At 45.3% G+C, this 23,782-nt stretch overlaps 2 protein-coding genes and 1 non-coding gene across 4 annotated transcripts in view; 1 reads left to right on the forward strand and 2 right to left on the reverse strand.

Moving 5' to 3' along the window:
• The window catches only part of MYO5B (myosin VB), a 382,756-nt gene that overhangs the window by 357,964 nt on the left and 1,010 nt on the right, over positions 1 to 23,782 (reverse strand). The gene's annotated exons all lie outside the window — the stretch shown is intronic.
• LOC101318932 (uncharacterized) lies at positions 5,894 to 23,777 on the reverse strand. Its single transcript, XM_033837901.2, has 3 exons — positions 23,689 to 23,777; positions 20,424 to 20,590; positions 5,894 to 12,666 (listed from the first exon to the last, which is right to left on the reverse strand). Exons 1-3 carry the CDS (start codon positions 23,775 to 23,777, stop codon positions 11,663 to 11,665), a joined length of 1,260 nt encoding a protein of 419 aa, XP_033693792.2. The 3' UTR covers positions 5,894 to 11,662.
• On the forward strand, positions 22,416 to 22,488 carry TRNAG-CCC (transfer RNA glycine (anticodon CCC)). The gene has a single exon. It is a non-coding gene; the product is annotated as a tRNA-Gly (tRNA).

Below are 23,782 nucleotides of genomic sequence, written 5' to 3' on the forward strand. Positions count from 1 at the left end.
GAAGCCAAGGCAAGACTGAGCAAACATTCTAGACTGAAGGTAACCACTGACAGAGTGACGAGCAGCAGGTATAACATGTAATCCTGGATTGAACCCTTTACTTTACTATAGAACACATTACTGGGTCACCTGGTGAAACCTGAAACCCAAGGCATACAGGAATTCCTTCGATTATTCTCGTAACTTCTGTAAGTTTGAAATGGTTTCAAAACGAAGTTTCATATATATCATAAAGGCACCTTTTGCTTGTCACCCTTCCACCTTCTTTCTGCCTGGAATGCAGGCATGCTGACATGAGGGTGAAGTCTCAAGATAAGTAAAGAGAGCAGAACAGTAAAACAGGCAGAACTGCCACATCAGCCCTGGGCTACCCACCTCAACACTTCTTGTTATACATGGTGGAAAATAAACCCCATGATGGTTCAAGTCACGATAGCAGGGTTTTCTGTCACTCACAGCCAAAGCAGTCATAACTAACATATTGAATAGGCAGAGGACTACTACTCCATTCCTATTTTCCCACTATCACTAATTGAAAAACCTACCAAAAAATAACAGAAAAGCAGTGATTTGCTCCAGGGACAAGGCAGCAGAGAAGCTGTGTGTTTTGGGCAGCCACGGGCACTAAGGAAAGCCTGGCCAGAATCAACAGCAGGTCCATCTCCACCTAAAGTCCTGTGAGTTTCCATCCACAAAGGAATGGATAAAGAAGGTGTGGTACATATATAATGGAATATTACTCAGCCATTAAAAAGAATGAAATAATGCCATCTGCAGCAACACGGATGGACCTAGAGATTATCATACTAAGTGAAGCAAGTCAGACAGAGAAAGAGAAATATGGTATGATATGGCTTTTATGTGGAATCTAAAAAAAAATGATACAAATGAACTTATTTACAAAACAGAAGCAGACTCACAGACTTGGAGAACGAGCTTATGGTCACCAGGGGGAAGGATGGGGGGTGAGGGATAGTTAGGGAATTTGGGATTGACATGTACACACTACTATATTTAAGATAAATAACTAACAAGGACCTACTGTATAGCACAGGGAACTCTGCTCGATATTATGTAACAACCTAAGTGGGAAAAGAATTTGAAAAAGAAGAGATATACATATAACTGAATCACTTTCCTGTACACTTGAAAATAACACATTATTAATCAATTATACAATATAAAATAAAAAGTTTAAAAAACATTTTTTTTAAATAAAGTCCAGTGAGTTCCCACGCTCAGCACGAGGAAGAGTGAGGTTAGAGGCAGGACTCTGACGGACAGGCAATGAAAGAGGGACAGGAGACGTCTTCAAAGGCATTTTCTCAGAGAAACAGCTCTGTGCACAATCTGTGTACCACAGCAGCACCTGCTTTGGATACAGGGTGAGTTAAACAGGCTTTCAGTGCTTGCTTTTCAACTGGATCACCACTTAGAACACTGTCTCTGTGAGAAAGATCCTAAATGCTGAATGATACGGGCTGAATATTTACATCCCCTCCAAATTCACATGTTGAAATCCTAACCCTCCCAAGTGATGGTACAAGGAAGTAGGGCCTTTGGGAGGTAATTAAGTCATGAGGATGGAGCCTTATGAATGAGATTAGTACCTTAGAAGAGACACCTCACAGTTTTCTCACCTCCTTTCTGCCATGTGAGGATAAAAGGAGAAGACAGCCATCTGCAACCTGGAAGGGGGCCCTCAACAGAACCTGAGCATGCTGGTACCCCGATCCTGGACTTCTAGCCTCCAGGACTGAAAGAAATAAGTTTCTGTTGTTTATAAGCCACCCTGCCTATGGTACTCTGTCATAGCAGCCTGAACAGACTGACACTGTACTTAAAGTAACCTTCAGAATCTAACCTGGCAATAAACTGGGGACGTCTGTAGACACCTATTTCATTTATAATTCAACTTTACTTCCTAGCCATCAATTTGTATTACATTTTTCTAATCACAACTCACTTTTCTCATCATAATGCCTCCTACTGGTCTAGTACTCCTTCCTTACTCTTTAAAGTTCCCTTCATACCACGATTTTAGTTTCATTCTTGCTCTCAACAGTAGAGTAAGGAAAACCCAATTGCCTCCATTTAACACGTAAGAAGACAAAGTTGAGGGAGATGAAGCCACTGGCCCAGGTCCTCACAGCAAGGAAATGGCATAAACGTAACAAGAATTCTGAGCCCTGGCTGCCAATCCAGTGCTCTTTCACCTAAACCACACAGTGTGTCATTAACAGCACTGTCAGTTCTTAATATTTCCTGTCTTACTTTAAGATTATACTACAAAAGGCTTGAGCGGGAGGGAGGCGCAAGAGGGAGGGGATATGGGGATATGTATATGTATAACTGATTCACTTTGTTATGCAGCAGAAACTAACACTGTAAAGCAATTATACACCAATAAAGATGTTTGAAAAAAAGATTATACTATAAAAGGCTAGAACACGAGGTCAGAAAAGAGTAAGCAGGAAGAAATGCATACATTTTACCTAATGGAAGAGTGTGCAGGAAATTCAGCACTCTTCCATCATCCTCTTCTTACTCCTGTTTCAGAAGTGAAGAGGTACAAGAATACTGCACCCCTAGTAGACCGCACCTGCCTCCCTGAGACTCTCCTGGCAGCCAGTCCCCCCTCGGTTAGAATGTTCCAGGCCCTTCAAAACTCTACAGAAATACCAGAATCTCAAATGCTTGGCTGCTCATCTCCATGCAGCCCTGCTCTTCAAATGAGCAAGTACCAAGTGCTTGTTATGTATAACACGGTGTCAGGCCCTCGGCGTGGTCTCTGTCCTCCTGGATAAGTCAAGGAGATGAGGCAAATACGTAAAAAGTTAAGCAGCCACCCAAGAAACCAACAACAGTGCAGACCAATGACAGGAGCAGAGGCATAAGAGGAAGATATGAGCAAGTGCCAAGACCAAGTAACGGATGGACAGCACTTACAGATGGACAGCGCTTACGGATGGACAGCGCTTACGGATGGACAGCGCTTACGGATGGACAGCGCTTACGGATGGACAGCGCTTACAGTAACTGCTTCAGATTACAGAGAATAGATGTTCTTTAGGCTGAAGTAGGCAGGGTTTATGGAAAAAGCTAAATTTGAACTTGGTCTTGGAAGAATGAACTTAGAGAGGGAAAGCATATTCCAGGTAGATACAGCACGGATGCAGAAAAGCTCAAGGTATGTTCAGAAGGTGCTGAGTGGATAGATCCTGCCAGTGGGAAAGAGTGGACCATACGAGGCAATGATCAACTGACAGTACCATCAGTCATGATGCTCTGGCTACGAGAGGCTTCAAACCGGCTTAAACAGAAAGATGCTTCTATCTCTCAAGACAAGAAGTCTAGAATTCTCGTGGGTTCCAGTGTTTTTTCAGCCCAAGGCACATGGCTGCGTGGGGGAGGGGTTGTGTTAAGACCAAACTTCTGTCAATAAGTCACAACGCGGGTGTGGATGATCCTACATGGGTAACCAGCCGTCACAAACAGTTACCGTGCAGCGAGTGCCGAGCACAGACCCATGCACTTCACCTTCGAAGCAAACCTGAGAGAGAAGATGACAGGGGAAGAACCAGAAGAGGCTCCTCATCTAACAACCAAATCCAAAACTAGATTCGGAAACGCAGCAATAGATCCTCCTCCTTGTGCCTATTTACCAAAAAATACACGTGGGTTCTAAAGGGGATCTAACCAGGATGGCTGCTCAAATCTGTTCAGTCAGCAAAGACCTTCACTGTAACGACCACTGGGGGCCTGTGTTCATTAAAGCAAAACTGCACTAGGACATTCCAACATGTTAGTGTGAGGGAATGAATGAATGAAGGCAAAGAGACTGGCCGAGAAGAGAAAGCACACTGATACCCAGGCCTAGGGAACTGGAATTCCCAATATATTCCTATACAGGGGGTCCTAGCACAGTGAGCTTTGGCCAGGCTCAGTACCCAAGCAGGACTCTCCTACTCAGTCATAGGGTCCATCTCCCTCATTCTAATCCTGAAAAATCTGTAACACAGGTTAGGGGAGTTGGCCAATTGCAGCATTACTTTATAAAGTCCATCTTTAATGTAATGTCATTTTATTTGTTTAAAAAATGTTTCTCAAGCACATTCTACGTGCTACACATGTTCTAGGCCCTGGTGATTCAGCAATGAGCGAGCAGCTGCTGCTCTCATGGACCAGAATCTAGGTAAGGAAGACAAGCCAACAAAAGAGCCAGGTACTGAAAAGCACAAAGAGAAAAATAAAACAGGGTAATGGATTGAGTGGGTGACAGAGAAGGAGTCTGAGGACCCGACTCAGCAGGTGAGCAGGTGCGTGATGAGAAGCCACCAGCGCAGAGACCTGGGAGAGAACATCAATGGAGAAGGACCAGGGCAAAGGCACTGAGGTGGCAAGAAGCCTGCAGTGTTCAGTGAACAAACAAGGAGGAGGCCAGCAGGGATGGAACCAGCCAGTGAGGAAGACGGAACACTAATGCGTCAGGACAAGCAGGAACCAGATTATGGAGAGTTCCCTGTAGGCAGGCCTAGCAGGGGGTTGGATTCTCTTCCAAACGCAAAGAGAAACAGCTGGATGGTTTCGAGCAAAAGAGTGACAGAATCCAAGTGACATTTTACAAAAATGACCTGACTACTGTGTGGAGAACAGACTGGAAGGAGACAGAGGAAAAAGCAGGGGAGCTGGTTAGGAGACTGTTGCCACTACCCAGGCCAGAGACCTGGGGGCTGCACAGGTCGGTAGTGAGGGGGTGAAAAGTGAGGCTCCAGGCTCTGTTTGGAAGTTGAGACAACAGGACCTGCAGACAGACTGGGTATTGAGGGGAAGATGCCTGGATCTGGGGCCTAAGGATTAAACCCTGGAGGATTAATTGGATCATGCCACCTACTGGAACACAGGAGAGCATGGGGAGAACAAGGAATAGCAACAAACAACTTTGCTCCTAAGGGTCTGTCATTCTGAGACAGTCACTTTTGGAAATTCATACTTCCAGGTTGAACAATTTCCTTCTCTGAGTGGGTCAGGAAAGAAATCTGGAAGAGGCAGCATCGTTATTTTTTAAACGTACAGATTGGGACTCAGAGATTGACACTTTCACAGAATATTAGAGAGGGAAGAAGCGCAAGAGATCTGGTCCTACCCCCTTCATGCAGCAAGTGAGGAAACCGAGGTCCAGAGAGGTACGTGACACTGTCTCACTCGGGCGGGTCATCGACGTGCCACTATTTAGCGGCAGTTAGTGTCACGTAAGACATCACTCCAAGCGGAGAGTGCCGTGCTCTCTCCATCACACCACGCTGGTCTCTGTGCCTCTCACGATCGATATTTCTCTTTCAGTTGCTCATACAAATGCCTCACACAGGGTGCTAGTGATCTGCCTGATGCAGACACGCTGCGACACCAGAAGACATCTGACCTCAGACAGCAGGCCCTTTTCCTAGAAGAACACGCCCCATGCCAGGGCTCCTGTCAAGTGGCGAGCAGAGTGACGGCCGGAGGAGTCAGAAGGCAGCCAGCCATGCCAGACACACCACAGCAGCACGTCTCTGATCTGTCACTAGGAGGAGCTAAATCAGCAGCTTCCAGAGCATTATAAGAAACTGACATCTGAAAAAGGCAAATCAGGTCCCAGCCAGCCTCTCAGGGGATTTGACCCCGCTTTGCTACAAGCTGCCTTTCTTCTAGGACTGACCAGAGCATTATTCTCTGCAAAGGGGTCCACAGAGCACCAGCCCAGTCCATGGCAGAGCCCACGCTGTGCCCACCTACCTCGACTTTCACACTCCCCCTCCACCTTGATCGCCCTTCGTCTGATCTCCTTCATTCATTCTCACCGCCTTCCTGTATGCATCCAAACCTGCAACCTACACACAGCTTCTTCCTAAAAGAAAGGTAACAGGTGGTCCTCTTACACTGCGTTTCCACCTCCCACCAGTGAATCACCACCACCAAAACATGGAACTAAAGCACATTTTAAACTATTTTGTACTGAATCAATTAAAGCTTTGTAATTCTCATTCTTAGAATAAATTCAAGTGAGTTGGAAGCTTATTTCTCTAAGAGAAACAAAAATCAGAAAACAAATTTCTTTAGGTTTCCTTTTATAGATGAGTAGAATCGCATGTGGTTTACTCCTTCCTTCCTTTTACTGTTCATTTGTAATTATTCCTTCTCACCTTAGTTTTATATTTTTCCTTCCGAAGAAGCAGCCATTGCTAGCCACCTTTCAAGGTGGGCAAGAAGTTAAGAGCGTATGGGTCAAATTCCCATTCTAAGGCACCCCCCATGGCATCCTTTGCTGGGTGGTGCCCAACCTGCTAAGATACCTGCAGAGATGAAGCCCTCACTTCCACACAAGGCAGCCCATTCCACTACTGGGGGCCATGTGCTTCTGGACCCCGAGCTCAACTCACCTCCCTGCACATACCCATTGATGATCACTATGACCCTCAGATGAACTCAGAGAGGAAACACATGAATTCCACATGACAGCCCTATACATTCCAGGATTATATCTCCTTTTTTCTGGCCTCTATGCCTGGGGCCCCCCAGCCGTTCTTCATGTGCCATAGTTTCCATGCACTTTTCTCTTCTAGGCAGCTACCTCTAGCTCTATTTTTAGAGATCCCTTAAAAATATGTCACCAACATCAGAACGTAGGGGAGTCACATCTTGGGGGCGGTGAGGAAGCTTGATTCTAAAGTCAATAATAAAGCAAAAATCACCAAGCAGTACCAAAATCACCTTTGAAAATCTCTCACACTGTCCATCACAGTGAGATGCTTCAAGAGGCTGACTTCGCTTCAGAACCTCTCACTTCGAGAGGCTCTGAGCTGCCTCAGGAAACAGATTCCCTCCTTCCATCTCACCCTCGCCCCAATGCACATCCTCACTAAGCAGGGTGATGACTCACGCAACTGATTTTTTTTTGTTTTCCAGTTGGTTGGCTTCTTGGCAATTGTTTGCCTTTGCCCACACACATGCTGAATACCTGATATTTCGGTGTATCCATGAGCCAGATTTACCCAAGCTCTAGGATTGCGCCACCATTACTCAGTCCTCTTCAAAGGACATCTGTTTTCTCACATCTGCAAATTCATCCTCCCCTCCACACCTCGTCCTCAATCCAGGCTGATACTTCATGATGGCCAACCAAGAGCCACCACCGGCACAGTTCACACAAAGTTCACACAGAACTTTGCAAAACTTCCATTTTGAACACTCACTATTGTAAATCATCGTCTTGATAAGAAAGAGGTTGTAAAGAGGTTAATGTGATAGCAATCTCACTACAGTACGTAAAATCCATAGCCTTTTCTAAAGCCTGCAACAATTTAAGAAACTACAATTTTTTGCCTAGAAGACAATTGTTCACTCTTATGATCATCGTTTATCATCCCAGGTGAAAAAGTTATTGGCACATGTTTCTTGCCTGTATTTCTGGTTATGTTTGAATCACCTTAAGTCAAGTTAGTGCACCAGTACCAGATAAACCATAGTTAACACTTATTTGTTAAGATTAAAAGTACTATTTTATAAGGGAGATGATGAACACCAAGCTTTGAGAAAACGTCATATGATACCCACTTAAAACAATGGGAAAGAGTAAAACTAAAACAGTTACATAAATCAAGATAATCCAAGTTTTATGGATACAAGTTGATGCTAAATTAACTTTGTTCTCAGGAATAAGCTGCAGAGGTTCAGCTCAGTGTTAGAGGCAGCTCTGAAAAGATTCATGCAAATATTCTTCCATACTTTGGGTAACACTGTATCTTTATGCTCCAAAAAGAAGAGTACAATAAACATACCCTTATAACAGCTCATAAACATTTTGTTTGTTTGGATTTTATATACTCTCATCTTCACCTTCCTCCTCAAATGGCATGGTAATTTATGGGAAGCATTCTTTGACATCACTATTTGATGTTTTCTCCATCTTAAAAGGCTATACAAACCAAACTTCAGCCCTATCCTTTCCCATCCAGTCAGCTGGCTGGATGTCCCCTACATCCAACCAGCTGTTCTACCTGCAGACTTGAGCCCCTGAGGCTGGAGGGAGGAAAAGCAGTCTTCCAAGTGGACAAATGGGGCCCCCATTCCGTGAGCTCTGAGAAGACAGAGCTCAGAGAAGGAACAGCTCTGGAGGCTGGAAGCCCCTGGGTGATGCGATTCTGAGCTTCATCACTACCCGATGAAGTGTGCTTCTGGGGCAGGGGACGTATATGCCCTTCCCCACGCTAAGAGGCAGGAGACAGAAGGGCCCGTTGAGGGACTGACAGGAGGGAAGAGGTGAGACTTCCTCCTAAACCGCTGTCTTAAGAGCTGCCATGACAGCCCAAGAACCTCAACAACTTCCTACTACACGGGGGTCACGTCCTACCACCCTTGTCCTCTCGGTAAGACACTTCCTTCATTCACTACTCCTGGATGGCGCTTATTACATGGAATATAATTGTAAGTTAACGAGGACCATGCGCCTCTTACATCCAGCGCTGTGCCTGACATCAAGAAGAGTCTTAAATACTTGTATCGGTTACCTAACACTGCCCAACCAATTGAGACCAAGAATGGAAGACATTTCAGCTGTGGGTGAGGGCAATTCTGGCCATCATGATGAGCTGAAAATGGACATCTCCGCAAAATAAAGCTTCAGACTCAGAGTTCACAGCCCAGACTGGCACAGAGTAGCATCAGTGCTACTTCCCACTTGTGTAACACTGTTAAACCAGAACGTGTATGACTGAAAACGATCAAACTTCCCATCTCCGTGCCATGAACTCAAATTCTAACCATTGTTTACCACAGCGAATAACTGAAGAATTATAATTTCTTAAGGTGCCCTGTAAATTCACAGGAAAAACCGGAGATGCATAAACACAGCTCATCAGGAAACTGCAACCACTGACCCCCCGCTGGCAAAGCACAAGAAACGTTAAGGCGAGATTTCAAATTCCAGCATTAAGCCAAAGTTGACTTACTGAGTGAGATAAAGTGGAAAACAATCATAGCCTAACTAATCATTTGGCTGGCACTTAGCTACATCGCTTTAGATATAGGCTACAGTTCCAGGGCTGCTGGAGTTATTTATAGCCCTGGACACATTATTCTGCGGCCAGCATTTAAGGCAGTTTCTGATTTCTGTGATGGTTCACATTGCGACTTGAGCACAGTTCATGCTGATACCCTTAGCGTCTGCCCCATTCAGTACGGGCTCTCTACATGGTTGAGTGTTGTGTAACCCTAGCAGCCTGGCAGTGGTTTCATACTGCCGGTCAGATTTCAGGGATATTAATGCAGTGGGCAATCCCTAGAGCTTTTATTAAGGATGCATTACAGAAGGTTAAGGAATGTGAGGCAAGGGAGGAGGGAGGAAGTAGAGGAAGCACTTGGAGAAAAAGAAGATGTAGAATACTTTTAGCAGAGGAGACACACAAAACCCAAAAAGGAAAAAAAAAAAGTCTATTATTGGACTATTGTAATAGCTGTTTCAACATCTATGTTAATAGATGTTAAAGCCCATATCCCAGTGTTGTTTTTAGGGTCTAATAGCAGGTCAGATGTGGAAACCACCACCAGAAACCAAGGCAGGGATTGACAATAGTCAAAAACCAGATTAGAAACTCAAGCAGAAGGATCCAAGTACCACAAATAGCCATGACCTAGCAAAAAACGAAGCCAATCCCAGGCTCAATCCCCCAAATCCTACTCTACGGGGATGAGAAGCAGCACCTACATTTTTGCTAGTTCTCTGGGTCATTCTGATGCACCTGTAAGTGGGAAAACCGTAGCTCTAGTGCCTGTAACATCCACAGCCTCTTCTGAGGGAGACACATGGTTCTCAGTGATGATCCATCTTCAGACGCTCCTTGGACCAGGTGTACCTGCCTAGGAACAGCCAATCAAGAGTCTGCTTTCTACAAAAGCTTTAAAGCTTTTGTCATTAGTGACACGGGAATAACAGCAGATAGTACAGCCAATCTAAACTGGAACTGGAGATTCAGGAAGGGGTGTTTAATCCAAGGCAGTGGTAAGAAGACAGGGAAAAGGGCAGAGCCAAGAGTAACTGAGTCACATTAATGGCACTGGCGTGGAAGGAAACGTATCCCTGCTGCTGACAGGATAACCTGGTCCCTAAAGTCTCAGAAAGGGTGAGCATCTTTCTGGTATCCTAATACTGTGCTGATCTCTTAGGCCAGGCTGCTCAGATCAGCTAAGCCTGGTTCCTAAGACAGCATCCTCAGAGTGGAGCCTACATCTTGAAGTGCCCTTGCAACCAAAATAGCCTAGTACGCCAAGTGCCAGGAAGAGCAATAGACAGATATAGACATCCGCCAAGTGCCAGGAAGAGCAGAAGACAGATACAGGCATCCTGTTAGTGGTGTCAAGGTGGGGTGCTCCTCCCGGTACAATCGGGGGCATCCACAATTTTAAGCTATAGAACAGTTAGGTCTGGAGTGCTAGGGTTGAAGATTTGAGATGACAGGTGGTCACAAAGCCAGGACTTTAAGACTCCTTTTGTTCTTTCCTTCCCCACACCTGAAAGAGGAAAAGGATGTGCACAGCCCTAGAGCTTCTCCACCAATGCTGGTGCTCTGCTAAATGAGAGGACCCAATCCAAGGTGGGCCGCCCCACATGCAGGAGTTGGAACCAGTGAATCAGCACCCACAGCAACCTTCCCAGCCCTTCAGGCTCTCACCCCACACTGTCCTGCACTGGACTGCGGCTTCCCAAGGACAAGACCTTCTCCTAGCAACAGGATTAGCACCAACTAATACAGTTCACGTGTTCTCATTTTATCTCATCAACAAGCCTCTGAGGGCTGTACTAGCTTCTTACCCCTGTTTTACAGATAAATGAAGCCTAGAAGTTGAGCAAATGCCAGGGCAGGGTGGGCGGGGGGGGGGGGGGCGGGTGGTGTGGTACGAGGGTGACACAGACAGGACACCAATACTCAAAACCCAGGTCTATCGAGTCTAAAGGTTATACTCTTGACCACCGTATTTTCCCTGCCCTTTTCTCTCCAGAGTTCTTTTAATTGTGGTATAATACACATAGTTTACTATCCTCACCATTTTTAAATGTACAGTTCGGTGGCATTAAGCACATTCACATTGTTGTGCAGCGATCACCACCAGGCATCTCCAAAACTTCTCATCTTGCAAAACTGAAAATTCCGCATCCATTTAAACAACTCTCTACTCTCCCCTCCCTCCCACAACCACCATTCTGCTTTGTCTCTATGAATTTGACTCCTGTAGATACCTTTGTAAGTGGAATTACACAGTATCTGTCACGTTATAACTGGCTTATTTCACTTAGCATAATGTCCTCAAGGTTCATCAATGTTTAGCATGTGTCAGAATGTCCTTCTTTCCTTTGTTTTTTGTTTGTTTTTAATTGAAGGTCCCTTACTAGTCCTGCTTCCATGAGTGGCCACGACCGGTGAAAAAGGTTAGGGGAACTAGGCGGCATGGGGAGGGGTCATCTCTACAACACTGCATTTATATAGAGAACTAAACACACAAGGACAGAGTCACTACTGCTATTAGAAGTTGGCAGCATAGGAAAGGGAAGGAACAGATGGGGAACTGGGGTGTTAAAAAATACAGTGCTCCTTCCCCCAGGCATACCCCTGTTTGAGCTTAATCTGCTTCAACCCAAGAAGAAGATCAAAAGCAGTTTGGGGGCTTCCCTGGTGGCGCAGTGGTTGAGAGTCTGCCTGCCAATGCAGGGGACGCAGGTTCGTGCCCCGGTCCGGGAAGATCCCACATGCCGCGGAGCGGCTGGGCCCGTGAGCCATGGCCGCTGAGCCTGTGCGTCCGGAGCCTGTGCTCCACAACGGGAGAGGCCATGACACTGAGAGGCCCGTGTACCGAAAAAAAAAAAAAAAAAGCAGTTTGGGAAGGCCAGAACCTTCAGGGATGGAGGGAGGAGGATGGTCCAGGAGGTGGGGAGGTTGTTTGGCAACTGGAGTGAAGGGATTGCCCGCCCCCTGCTGGGACCCCCCCCCCAGCCCCTCTGGTCTGGCAGGAAGGGGGCAGCCTGCAACCCCGGTGGGCAGGTCTGGGGTTTGCCCTCCAGAGAGATGAAAACGCTGGCCCCCAGCTTCTCTGCCAGGGTGCAGTGGTCCTTGACCTCCTCGTAGCAGTTTGCTTCTAATTCATGCTTGATCCCCGTCAGCTTCTCCTCTACAGCATCCTTGGAGCTGGCATAGATCATTTTGCTCTTCAGGGGTGCAGACTCAGGGGCCCAGGCCTCCTCCTTGCTCTCCTTGGTCTCACAGGCTGCATCACAGAGGGCGTAATGGCAGTCCTTGTGTGGCAGCACCTTGACAAGGATGGCATAGGGGTCGTCTGCAGTCTGGCCCACATCACCTACCAGCATCTCCTCACCCTCCTCCAGGATGAGGTTCGTGTCCTCGCTCAGGCAGAAGAGCACCGCCTTCTTGCGCTTCTTCACATCCTCTGGTGAAGACGACTTACTCACCTTCAAGTCATTGAACACTTTGATGACACCAGAGACAGCCACACTGGAGACCACATTTCTAGAAGTGAAAGGGACACAGCGAGGAGAGCCAGAAAAGACAGGAGTCACTGCAGCCAGTGCCCAGATCCGACTGAACCAATGTCCTTCCTTTCTAAGGCTGAATAATATTCCTTAGTATGGATGTACCCCATTTCGTTTCTCCATCCATTCATGATGGACACTGGGTTGCTTCCTCCTTTTGGCAATTGCAAATAATACTGCTCTGCCTTCCTTTCTTATCCTGCCTGATGCATAGCAGGGGTACGAAGGTACAATGAGCATCCTTCAGGACTTCCCTGGTGGCGCAGTGGTTAAGAATCTGCCTGCCAATGCAGGGGACACGGGTTTGAGCCCTGGTCCGGGAAGACCCCACATGCCGTGGAGCAGCTAAGCCCATGCGCCACAACTACTGAAGCCTGCGTGCCTAGAGCCCATGCTCCGCAACAAGAGAAGCCACCGCAATGAGAAGCCCACACACTGCAACGAAGAACAGTCCCCACTCGCCACAACTAGAGAAAGCCCATGTGCAGCAACAAAGACCTAACGCAGCCAAAAATTTTTAAACTTTTTTTAAAAAGATCATCCTTCCATCTACTTTCAAAAGAGCATTTTAGGAAATTAGGTGGAATGGGCTTTCCATTTGATTCTTAAATCAGTAAGTATTCATTAATGTTATTATACTTGTCATAACGCTGAGGCAACTATATGCCACGTAATAAGTTAACATACATATATATTTAAATGGGACTATAAAGCAGTGTTACTATAAAATTTGGTAAGCCTGTAAGTTTTTAACCAAACAAACCAGAACTGCTACGTTCAAATGAGTATTTTCCTAACAGCCTGGGAGGCTCTACACTGATTGATCACTGAGAGCATCTGAAGCCTGACTACTTCTCCTGAGGATGACAGCTCGTAAGAGGCCACACACAACTGCCATCAGTACCTGCAAGTCACACTTTGCCTGTAACAGAAATATAAGTCAGTGAATTCCTACCTTACTCCACCAGCTTAGTTCTCTGAATAACTCTTGGCTGTTTCCAGAAAAGAAAGCATACCTTCCAGGCACAGATTTTGCCACCATACAAAGGAAAAAGAATGCATCATCAGATCTGAAGCCAATTTCAGAAGAAGTATTGATGAGTTCCAGTATCCCTGTACCTCTGCCAAAGGGAACATCCTGAAGGAACCAGCATTCATACAGGTAGGACTGGACGTGTTAGTCATAAAAAATCACATTTTAAGGGTATTCTTACCATTTCGGTGCACACAGCTTGTTACATAGTTACACACATGTATACACAGTAAAATGACCATTAAAAAAGCAAGCAGCTTGATAGCAAAGAAACACTAGTTTGTGGCTAAGGAGACATTCATTTTCCTTATTTCACAAATACACATTAGCTCTCATTAGCAAGTGTAAGCAAATTAAGAATTTGATTAAATCTGATGAAACAAGACAGAGCAATTTATCTCCTTTTAATGTACAAATACCTCCTTAATACTTATTCATACAACAAATGAACCACTGGACTGGAAGAACTCAAGGTCAGAGACTACTTTGCAGGGATGGGCTCTTCGTCTCTGCCTCACGCATGGGCTGTGACGCATCACTGCAGGTAGAAAGTGCTCTCTACAGGTGCTGGCCAAGTGATGAACATAAAAGATGGTATGAATATTCAGATGAAAACCATGAGTATTATTATTGTTCCTGTGGGAGAAGACGACTGAAGCAAATTCGATCCGATGTTTCCTCCCTGACTCACTGCTGCCTGCTTTGTTCGATCTCACAGGAAGGATGGAGTCCGTATTCACCCCCACCTAATCACGCAAGTATCCATGAGTCTTGATGAGACTGTTAATAAAAATTTGAGCTAAGCGAAAAAAATTATTATGCTTTTAATGTAAATGATAACCTTAGGAAGGTAAGAGCAAAAAAATACACATGATCAAAATTGTGTGAAATTAGGATGTTCCAAAACAAGGCAGTTATATTAGCGTTCATAGCCACAAATGTTGCTTTGCTATTAACCCACGTTCATACCTTGTGCCAAGCCTTTGCGCACAACAATAAAAAAGAAGAAAAACAACATTTAATTATCTCCTGACAGGGGCTCCACATCCCACAGATTCAGGCAAGTGCCAGGGGATACAGATGGGCTTTCCACCAGGTACTCTAAGCCCAAATGACAGATAACATGATGGTACATGTGGCTCCTTGGTGAAGAAAGGGCTTTCCTCGAAGGGCTACGGCCTGGAAACAGGAAGGGAGTACAGGTGGTCTTTAAACCAATTCAAGGGCATTTATTGAGTCCCTACAGTACGCAAAACCCTACCTTGGGAAAAGTGAGGGATGTGAGCAGAAGATTCAACCTACATCTTCAACGAGAGCAGCTGTGCAAATATACACACCCAACCATCGATTGCACGCAGTGAAACACATTCTAAAACTACCTACAATCTCAAAGGTTTTTAAACTTTGGCTTTGTAACTCACCCTATTTTCTGCAGAATCACCTTTTTTTAATATGTAATTGATGAAGCACAGCAATAAAATGAATACCCGTGAACCCGTCAGGAAACCTCGTAGCCCGCTAGCAGCGCTGTTCCCACTTCTGTTCCCCCGCCAGCCCCACCCTCCCCGGATACCTACTATTCTAGTTGCCTTGTCCCTCATTCCCTGGTTTTTACTCATTTTATCACATGTATGTCCTTCACCAATACTGTTCATTTTGGTGATTTCAGAAATTCATAAAAATGGTGTCGATTCTGTGTGGATTCCTCTCTGAAACACCTTAAGTGATACCTAAGCTGGGCATCATATGAAGTCAGGTAATAGGTTCTGAGCATGCATCTTACCATCGGTGGGACTGCACTGGGGTCTGGGTGGGCAGTTAGCAAAAGGAAATTAAACCAGAGTCTAAACTGAAAGGCCAGGGCACACAAAGATAGTTGAATACAGCACAATTTACCAATTCAAATGTGTTACCTTTTCATCTACCCCATAAATACACAGTAGCCAGGTCACGATACAGTAGAACTGACAACCTACTGCCCGGTACCTTTTTTCTTGTGGAGTCTCTAAGCCAGGGGACCTGAATTGCTTAGTGCTGAAGAGATTATAAGCCGAGTCTTTGAATTCCATGCAGAAGGCATCTGGGTATTCTCATTCCTTTTAGGATTTCATGCCACTACACGTTTGAGTTTTATAATGGCAAAAGCTCTACAGGAAAAGCATTAAGTATCTTTCCTGATGGGCCTCTTCATTCCTCCCCAAACTTCAGCAAAAGACAGAAAAGCCTACAGGGCCCATGTCACTATTAGAATTGTTCAAAGGAGAGGAATAATGCATAGGCCCTTGAATAAACTTTAAGAGGAACATTATATGCCATTAACTTGGAGCTCAGATACATAAGCTTGATCATCCCCACAACAAGTTAGCAAGATATACCAGTGCTCACCGACACCAGGACCCAGACAACTTGAGGACCTCCTCCTCATATCAAACCTAAAATGCTCCTGCTTTGGAGGAGCTTCCAAAGTGCTTTGACAAAGTCCCCGATAAGAACCTAAAGTTGTAATAGGCAATGGTCTGGGTCCTGGGTATCCTCCTGTAAGGCTCTCCCCTCATATGCTGGAGGAAGGGGCCTTGTCTCTGATGGTCAAGCTGACATCCTGAGTGAAGGTGAGCTCATTTTCCAAACACCTGTCCAGCCAATAGGCAGTGAGCAGGGCACACCCATAAATGTGAAAACCTTCAGCTAGGTGGGCAGATGGGAGAGAGCTTCCAGGAGTCGCAGACCTACTTCCCTGATCTTAGCTCAGAAAGGGAACGAAACGCCCATCAGACATCAAGCAGGATAGGAAAGTAGATGCTTCAGAAAGAGATGGAGACAGGGAAAGTGCTGGAAAGCAGACCAGTGCCCTGGGATGAAAGGAGGGTTAGATTTAAAATCAAGTAACTTTACACTGCTTGAGTTTCATGTACACCTTTTGATTGTTATATTTACCCCTTTTTGAAGATGTGACCCTCTTTCGGGGCTTACGTGGCCTAAGGAGAGCCAAAAACAAGGGTTCTGCCTAAATGTGGGACAGTTTTAAGAAGCACCAGGCTGTCTAGGGGCTGCGTGTGGTGGTGGAAGGCAAAGCAGCAGATCCCCGAGGGAAGAACTATGGGTCAGACCATCTGCCCTTTTTCTGTACTCAGAGACTTTCCTTTCTCCTTTCTCCCGGCTGCTGGCGGGCAGGGCAGTGCTGGTAGAAAGGACGCTCCATGTTAGGGCCTCTTTTATGCACAAATGATGTTCCAGACCCACCATCACTGGGACAGAACCTCGTGGAAGGCAGCAGAGTGGTCAGACGAGGAGTGTGGCTTTGGACAAGTAAGGCAGAGGTCCGTCGTTTGTAAATGCGGATGATGGGGGTGCCTACATCATAGTGTTATTATTAAATGAGTGCACATACAGCTCTTAGAAATGACCTGGCTCAAAAGCAGTTGATAAACGGTACCTGTCATAACCAGTGCTTTTCCAATTGTAGGGCTGAGAGATGCGTAAGCTCCAAACAAGCGAGGGAGAAACTCATGCCAAGGTGCCTTATTTAAAATATGTATTTGTAATATTTTATCCTGAACATTCTGGTTTCCACGACTTCCTATGTCTAAAAATATAATCATTTAATGATTAAAAACAGAATTATAAATAATGTCTTAACAGAGGAAATACAAAGAAAACTACAAATGAACACACCAAGCATATGAAAAGGTGCTCAACCCTCCAATGTAAGTCAACTTTAAACAAAAATAAACTGTTCAGTGTCCGTTTAAAAAGAGGAAACAATGACCAGTGCCTGGGAGGGGTGAAGAAACAGACCAGTTCTTTTCTGGAGACTACTGGCCTTATCGATGAAGACTCATAAAAGTGCATGCCAGGAATTCCACCTTGGGGAATTTATCCTAAAAATACTGAAAGGTTCCAAGAATGTTCTGCAACATTTTTCACAACATCAAAAAATTGGAACCAATTAAACGTTCATCAAAATGGGAATGGTTAAAAACATTACAGCACAACCATACAGTGCCCAATTATGCAGCCATTAAAATGGTAAAACTGCCTTTATATGCTACTGGGAGAAAAAAGCCATAGTAGATTAAGATTTAAAATAAAAAATGGGATCATGCCATACATATAAGTATATCCTGCATCGTGCCTAAGTCTAGAGCAGTACCGCCCAACAGAAATAGGCAAAGTACATGTGGAATTTTAAATTTTCTAGTAGCCACATTATATCCAAAATATTATCTGAACATCTAATAAACATAAAAAAGCATAAGTGAGATATTTTACATTCATTTTTTGTATTGAATCTTGGAAATCTGGCGTGTACTCACCCAGTTTAGGGCAGCCTCACCTCAAGTGCTCACAGTCACATGCGGTTACCCTACTGGACACTGGGTGCTAGTCTAGTACACATCAGTGTTTAAGAGGAACTGTCTGGGAAAGGGATTACAGAGCCTTTGCCTTTCTTGCATTGTATGAATCGTTTCAACAATCATTTGTATTAACAAGAAAGTAATAAAAGAACATGGTGAAAAACTGTTTTAATTTTCCTTTAAAGCTCTAATAGGAGACTGGGAAGCCCAGCTTAAATTTCAAGCTTCTTTCAAACTGCTCTTTCTCCTTCCCCAGGGGGCCATGGGGGATAGGAACCTTTTCCCCTACGCCTTGGTTGTCTATTGCTCAGGCTGCTATGTATTTGTAGCAATTCTTCCCTTTCTCTCTCGCCAAGTCCCCTTATGACCAATACCCCTGCAGGATGGCAGGAGAGGGTTAGGAGAAAAGGCCACCATCCAGCATCACGACTGAAGGGGGAAATAAGCTGATGAACAGTTGCCAGGTGCATACAGTGCGCCAGACACTGCGCTAGGCAGGCACTTCACGTACGTCAGATCACATAATCCTCCAATAACCTTACAATGCAGGTACCACGCCAATTTTTCAGATTAAGCTATCAAGGCTCAGAAAGTATCTGCTCCGAAGTGTCATAGAGTTGATAATGTGTAACTGCACTACCCCCATACGGTCCACAGCAAGATCATGACCAAAGAGGCCAGACTGCCCATGCCAAGGTCATGATCTCATCTTTATTAAACTCATGCTGTAAGACAATTGCATTTCTTAGAGGAAAGCAAATACCTGGGCATCTTTTATTTGCAAGAACCCCAGAACCCATTTCTCCTCTAAGCTCGTTCATACATCCTCAGATGTAAATACTTCCACTTAGACAAACCATTGTCACCCCTAACTAAACGTGTCACAATCAAGCATTATCCTCGCCCCATCTCGACTTCTTTATTTCTGTCCATCCTCAAGCTGGAAACTTCAAGGTCATACATGACTCTTCTTCCCTTGGCTGCATAATCCAACATTTGAGTTCTAGGCTCAGTAATCCCTAAATGACTATTTAATAAACAATAATAAGCACACCTAGCACCCAGATCTTAGTTTCTAAATACCAGTCTTCAAGAAAAGGAAACTGACAGACATCGCCTTAACCAAGGGATCAAAGTGACACCATCAGTAATGAGACACTGATATCACCGATCTCCTGAGATGCTGCACTGAGGCACATCGCTTCTGTGCCACAAATGCATAACCTCCATCTAAGCGCGGGAAAGCATCAGACAAACCCAAACTGAGGTTCATTCTACAAAATAACTGACCAGTACTCTCAAATTGCCAAGGTCAAAAGGAGAAATTGAAACTGAGGAACTGTCACCAATCAGAGGAGACGAGGCAGCTGTGATGCTAAACGCAATGTGGAATGCTACATGCACTCCTGGCCCAGGGAAGGTCAGTAGTGGAAAACCTGGTGAAATTCCCATCAGGCTTGAGGACAAGTTAATAGTGTTGTACAAATGTTCATCTCCTGGTTTCAATGACCGCACCTTACTTATGAGGTGTTAACATCATGGGAATCTGGAAATATATAACAGGAACTCTGCTATTTTTGCAACTTTTCTGTAAGGCTAAGATTTTCATAAGAGTTTTAAAATACTACTGTAGTTACTACTCATGGCTGTCCATGCTTAAACTCACTCTACCATCTCCTACTGACAGTGCCCTTCTCAGTCTCCATGTGTATTCAAAGCCTATTCATTCTTCCGGGCCCACTCATGTCCCACTGCCCACCTGACCAATGGCTCTATAGAATGTCTGTAACTATGAGTATCTGCTCTCTGCTCGTGGCACATGGGTCATGTTGGATTGTTAGTTAACTTTGTGTATTTCGGTTTTATTGTCCAATGACGATGCAAAATGTGCTTGTGTATACAAGTACACCAGGGCACACATGCTATGCTCACTTTAAAATGGGCTGCTTTTTAACGTGGTTTTTGGGAAGCTACTGAATTACAAAACAGAGGTCAACTAGTATTTCAAACCCGTCCAGGTTTACCCTGACAATCCTGTCTGGATAGTGACAAATACTCTATCACTTAGGGAGGGCTGTATGTGGACTTATATATTATAAGCAGTACAGGTATAGCTAACTTGTACCACAGAAAATGACGGTATCAAAACACATACACACACATGCCAGAATTTAAAATGTCGATTTAGTTTCTACTCAGAGGCCCTCCAACAGCAAGAGAATGCTCTCTCTCTGCTGAACAAAATAAGCACAATAATATACTTAGACTCCAACCAGGCCTGGAGCTGTCAGACAGCCTTCTAACGGGTGGCCATCCTGAAGCTAATGAAATGAAATATTAGGAGCACGTCAACAGAAAGGAAATGGGAAGAAACTAGCAGCTGAAAAGCAAGCTCTCCCAAGCGGCCCCAGTGGAGAGGCCTGGGGCACGGGAGCTCTGGAAACTGCGTGGGCCTCACCAGAGAGCTGTTCTATTCCCAAGGTGGAGGTATTGGAAGCTACAGCTGTTATACTCCCATTGGTTAAAGGACTGTCCCCTTGGGGGACATCAATTCTCAGGCTCCAGGAACCTCTGACAGTGACACAGGTGCTGACTGCTGGGAGTAAGCCAGCGCCGGGCAGTGCGCTGGAGGACAGCACAGGGCAGGCGGAAGAGCACTAGCGGCCTCTGCTACCCTTGGCCTCCAGGTCCTCGTGTCTCTACCGGTGGGCACAGAGGGAACATGAGCCTCTTGCTGCCTTCCAGACTGAAACTTGGGAGAAGGCTGCACTACCTGATGCGCAGGTAAGGGACAGTTAGAGAACACCAGCCCAAGTTCTACTTTCCAAGGGATTGGCCCCTGAGCTCAAAGCCATCACTGACACACAAAGGGCCTGTCCACTAGTAAAGTCACCTCCTAGCTGCACTCAAAAATCCACTGCTCAGAACACCACCTGTCAACTAAAAAACAACCAGGATAGGGATTATTTGAAGGTGCTGGTCTCAGCCTGGTGATCTCCCGGTCACTCTGCTGGCTAGAACCAAAGCAGCATCCGGAAAACCTCATCACTTGAGAGAACAGTGTTTAAATTTTTCATCCAGAATAACCCTTGTGTAGAGAAGAGTTGTATCATTCAGCCTGAAGAAGAGGTTATATATTTTATACTTTAAGAACCAGACTATTTTCTGCATTTGTCATAATCAAATCATGTTTACCATGCTTGCACATGTTTGGGAATCTTCCTGGGACCTGGGCTAATTTGATTTATACAATATTGTCTTCTCCTGTGGGTTGGAAGCAAAGTACTAACACTTGTCACATACGTGCCATCTGTGACAAGAGAGCCCATCATCAGCACCACGTTTCTGTAAGGGTGGATGAGGCTGACTCACCTTGACATCACCCTCAAAGCATTGACTCTGATTCTCTTTTCCCACTGAGAAAAACCTCAGTACAAAGAAAGTAATTTCTCAAAGGCAAGGGGTTGGGTCTTCCGAAAACAGGAGTGCCTTTGTTATGGGAAGTGCCCTTTGCCAATGACTAAAATCAACTCCAAAAAGAAATCCACATAGCATATAAGCCTCCATTTGGAGAGAACAGATAGACAAAGAGAAGAGCAAGAAAACAGTTAACGTGGAAGGAGGAAAAGAAGAAAGTCTTTTCTTCGGTAACTGGGAATAGACTAATATACCAAATTCTTACCTGAAACCACTTATAGTACTTACAGGCTAATTTATATACTTAAGTAGGTGTCTCATATTCCAGTAACAATATCTTCCTACCATGTCACTAAAGCAACAGGTATAATCAATAAAGGGCTTTAAAATTTCCATCCCACTCATAAATGCTGTTGGCATAATAGATCACTATTTCCATCATGCATAATACATTAAAGTGCATGCCTGGATCCAGTGTTCATCACATTAGAAAAGCCCACTAGCAAGTTAAAAATAAAAAGGAACATTGGATATTTTGATAATACACTAAAATGAACAAATCATCTCTCCCAAGAAACAAAGTGAATCTGAGTCACAGGCACGATTTCTCTGTATAATTTACGATTCATGTGCATACTGAGAATCCAGCCTAGCAAGTGGAGTGATAGTGGTTAGGAAAGAACACAACTGCTTCTCGTAGTAAAGCATAAGTGTGTTCAACTCTGCCAGAAAAAGTAACAGCTGCTCAAGATGCGATCTGGCTGGAAGCTACTGCGTGGGACACAGAAGAATCTCAATTTGAGATTCATAAACCTAGAAATGATTAAGAACTAGAAACCCATTAACAGTGAGGTACAGTTCCTGGGCCTTAGGGAGAAATTCTAAGACTCTTTTTGGACTAAGTATGCCAAACGCTCACACCAACGAAGCTACTTTTTTTCTTAAGCACCTTGAGCACCTTTCCAAGACCTTTTCCTCATGAACCCTTTTTGTCCCTATATCCGTAAGTCAAGAAGAAGTACACTGGGGGACTTCCCTGGTGGTCCAGTGGATAGGACTCTGTGCTCCCAATGCAGAGAGCCCAGGTTCGATCCCTGGTTAGGGAACTAAGATCCCACATACCACAATGAAGAGCCCACACGCCACAACAAAGACCCAGCACAACCAAAATAAATAATTTTTTAAAAGAAGAAAAAGCACACTGGAACTTTAGCTCAGACTCCCACTAACTCATCATTCCTAATAATTAACATGCAGTATACTCATTTCTAACTAAAAATCAAATTGAGCGTTTTCCCTGAAAGTTGTCTTTAAAAGCAACGCAGTGTTCTTGTTTTTCAAAATCAGGGATCCAAAACTTAAGGGTTTATTCAATCGTCCTTTAGCTTCATATAATACAGCAATTACTGTTACTGTCTGATAAGGTACTTTATGATATATTGCAGGTATACTGAGTGTGCACTCAGTATACTTTGTGCACTTCAGTGTGACAAAGCTTCCCTGCCTCGCTGGTTTCCAGCCTCCCGTTGAGGTTCCGGATAACTGCTTCAGGGAAACAACTTCGAGGGCTCCTCCCAAGACTCCCACGGGTAAACGGGATAGGGTGCTCTTCCAAAGCCAGAAACGCCACAGTTTTCACCCCTGGCTCGAACCTCACATCCTTTCCTCCCAGAAGCTGTCTTTCATCAGCGGTCGCTGCCAGGGGACCTAGTGGGGGCGGAGCAGGTGCACCAGGTTATGGTGACCCCGCCCCCAGCCAGGTTACACCCTCCACTGCCACCTCGCGTCTTCCCGCCTCGGCCCTGTCCCCCTCCAGGAGGAAGAAGGGATTCGAAAATTCCTCAAACGAAAAGGGGTGGCCAGCCCACCCAGCTGAAGGGCTCGCCCACGCGCGGGGGCAGCTCTGAGCAGTCGCCAGGTGAGGATGCGGAAGTAGCTCTTCCTCCCCCGCCCAGACCTGTTGGCCCGGGCCCAAGTCCTGGGAATCACACACCCATAACCCACGAGCGCACCGCGCACCCCTCTGCAAACGAATCGGTGGGCACTAAGCACTGTCAAACGTGTCCCGACCACAGAGAAGAAAAACCGGCGGACGAGGTGTACGGACATCCCAAACTTATTTTTTTTAAAGGGGGGAGGGGTAGCTTAAAGGCCCCTCACCCCCTCAACCGCCCCTCAATGCCAAATTGAAACCCGAGGGGGCCCGGGCGGCTGCAGCTCGGCTGTGGGCGCTTCGGGAAGCGGTGGCTGGTCTCTAACTTTAATCACGGCAACTGCTGCGGAAGCGGGGAGTCCTGCGGCCGCACCTGTTCCCGACTCTAAGGAAGGAGCCCTGCGCATCCATTCTGACCTTGAAGACATCCTGGAAATCCACACTCCACCCCCGAGTCAGCATTACTC

Source organism: Tursiops truncatus, chromosome 13 (assembly GCF_011762595.2).
Source record: "Tursiops truncatus isolate mTurTru1 chromosome 13, mTurTru1.mat.Y, whole genome shotgun sequence".
NCBI lineage: Eukaryota > Metazoa > Chordata > Mammalia > Artiodactyla > Delphinidae > Tursiops > Tursiops truncatus.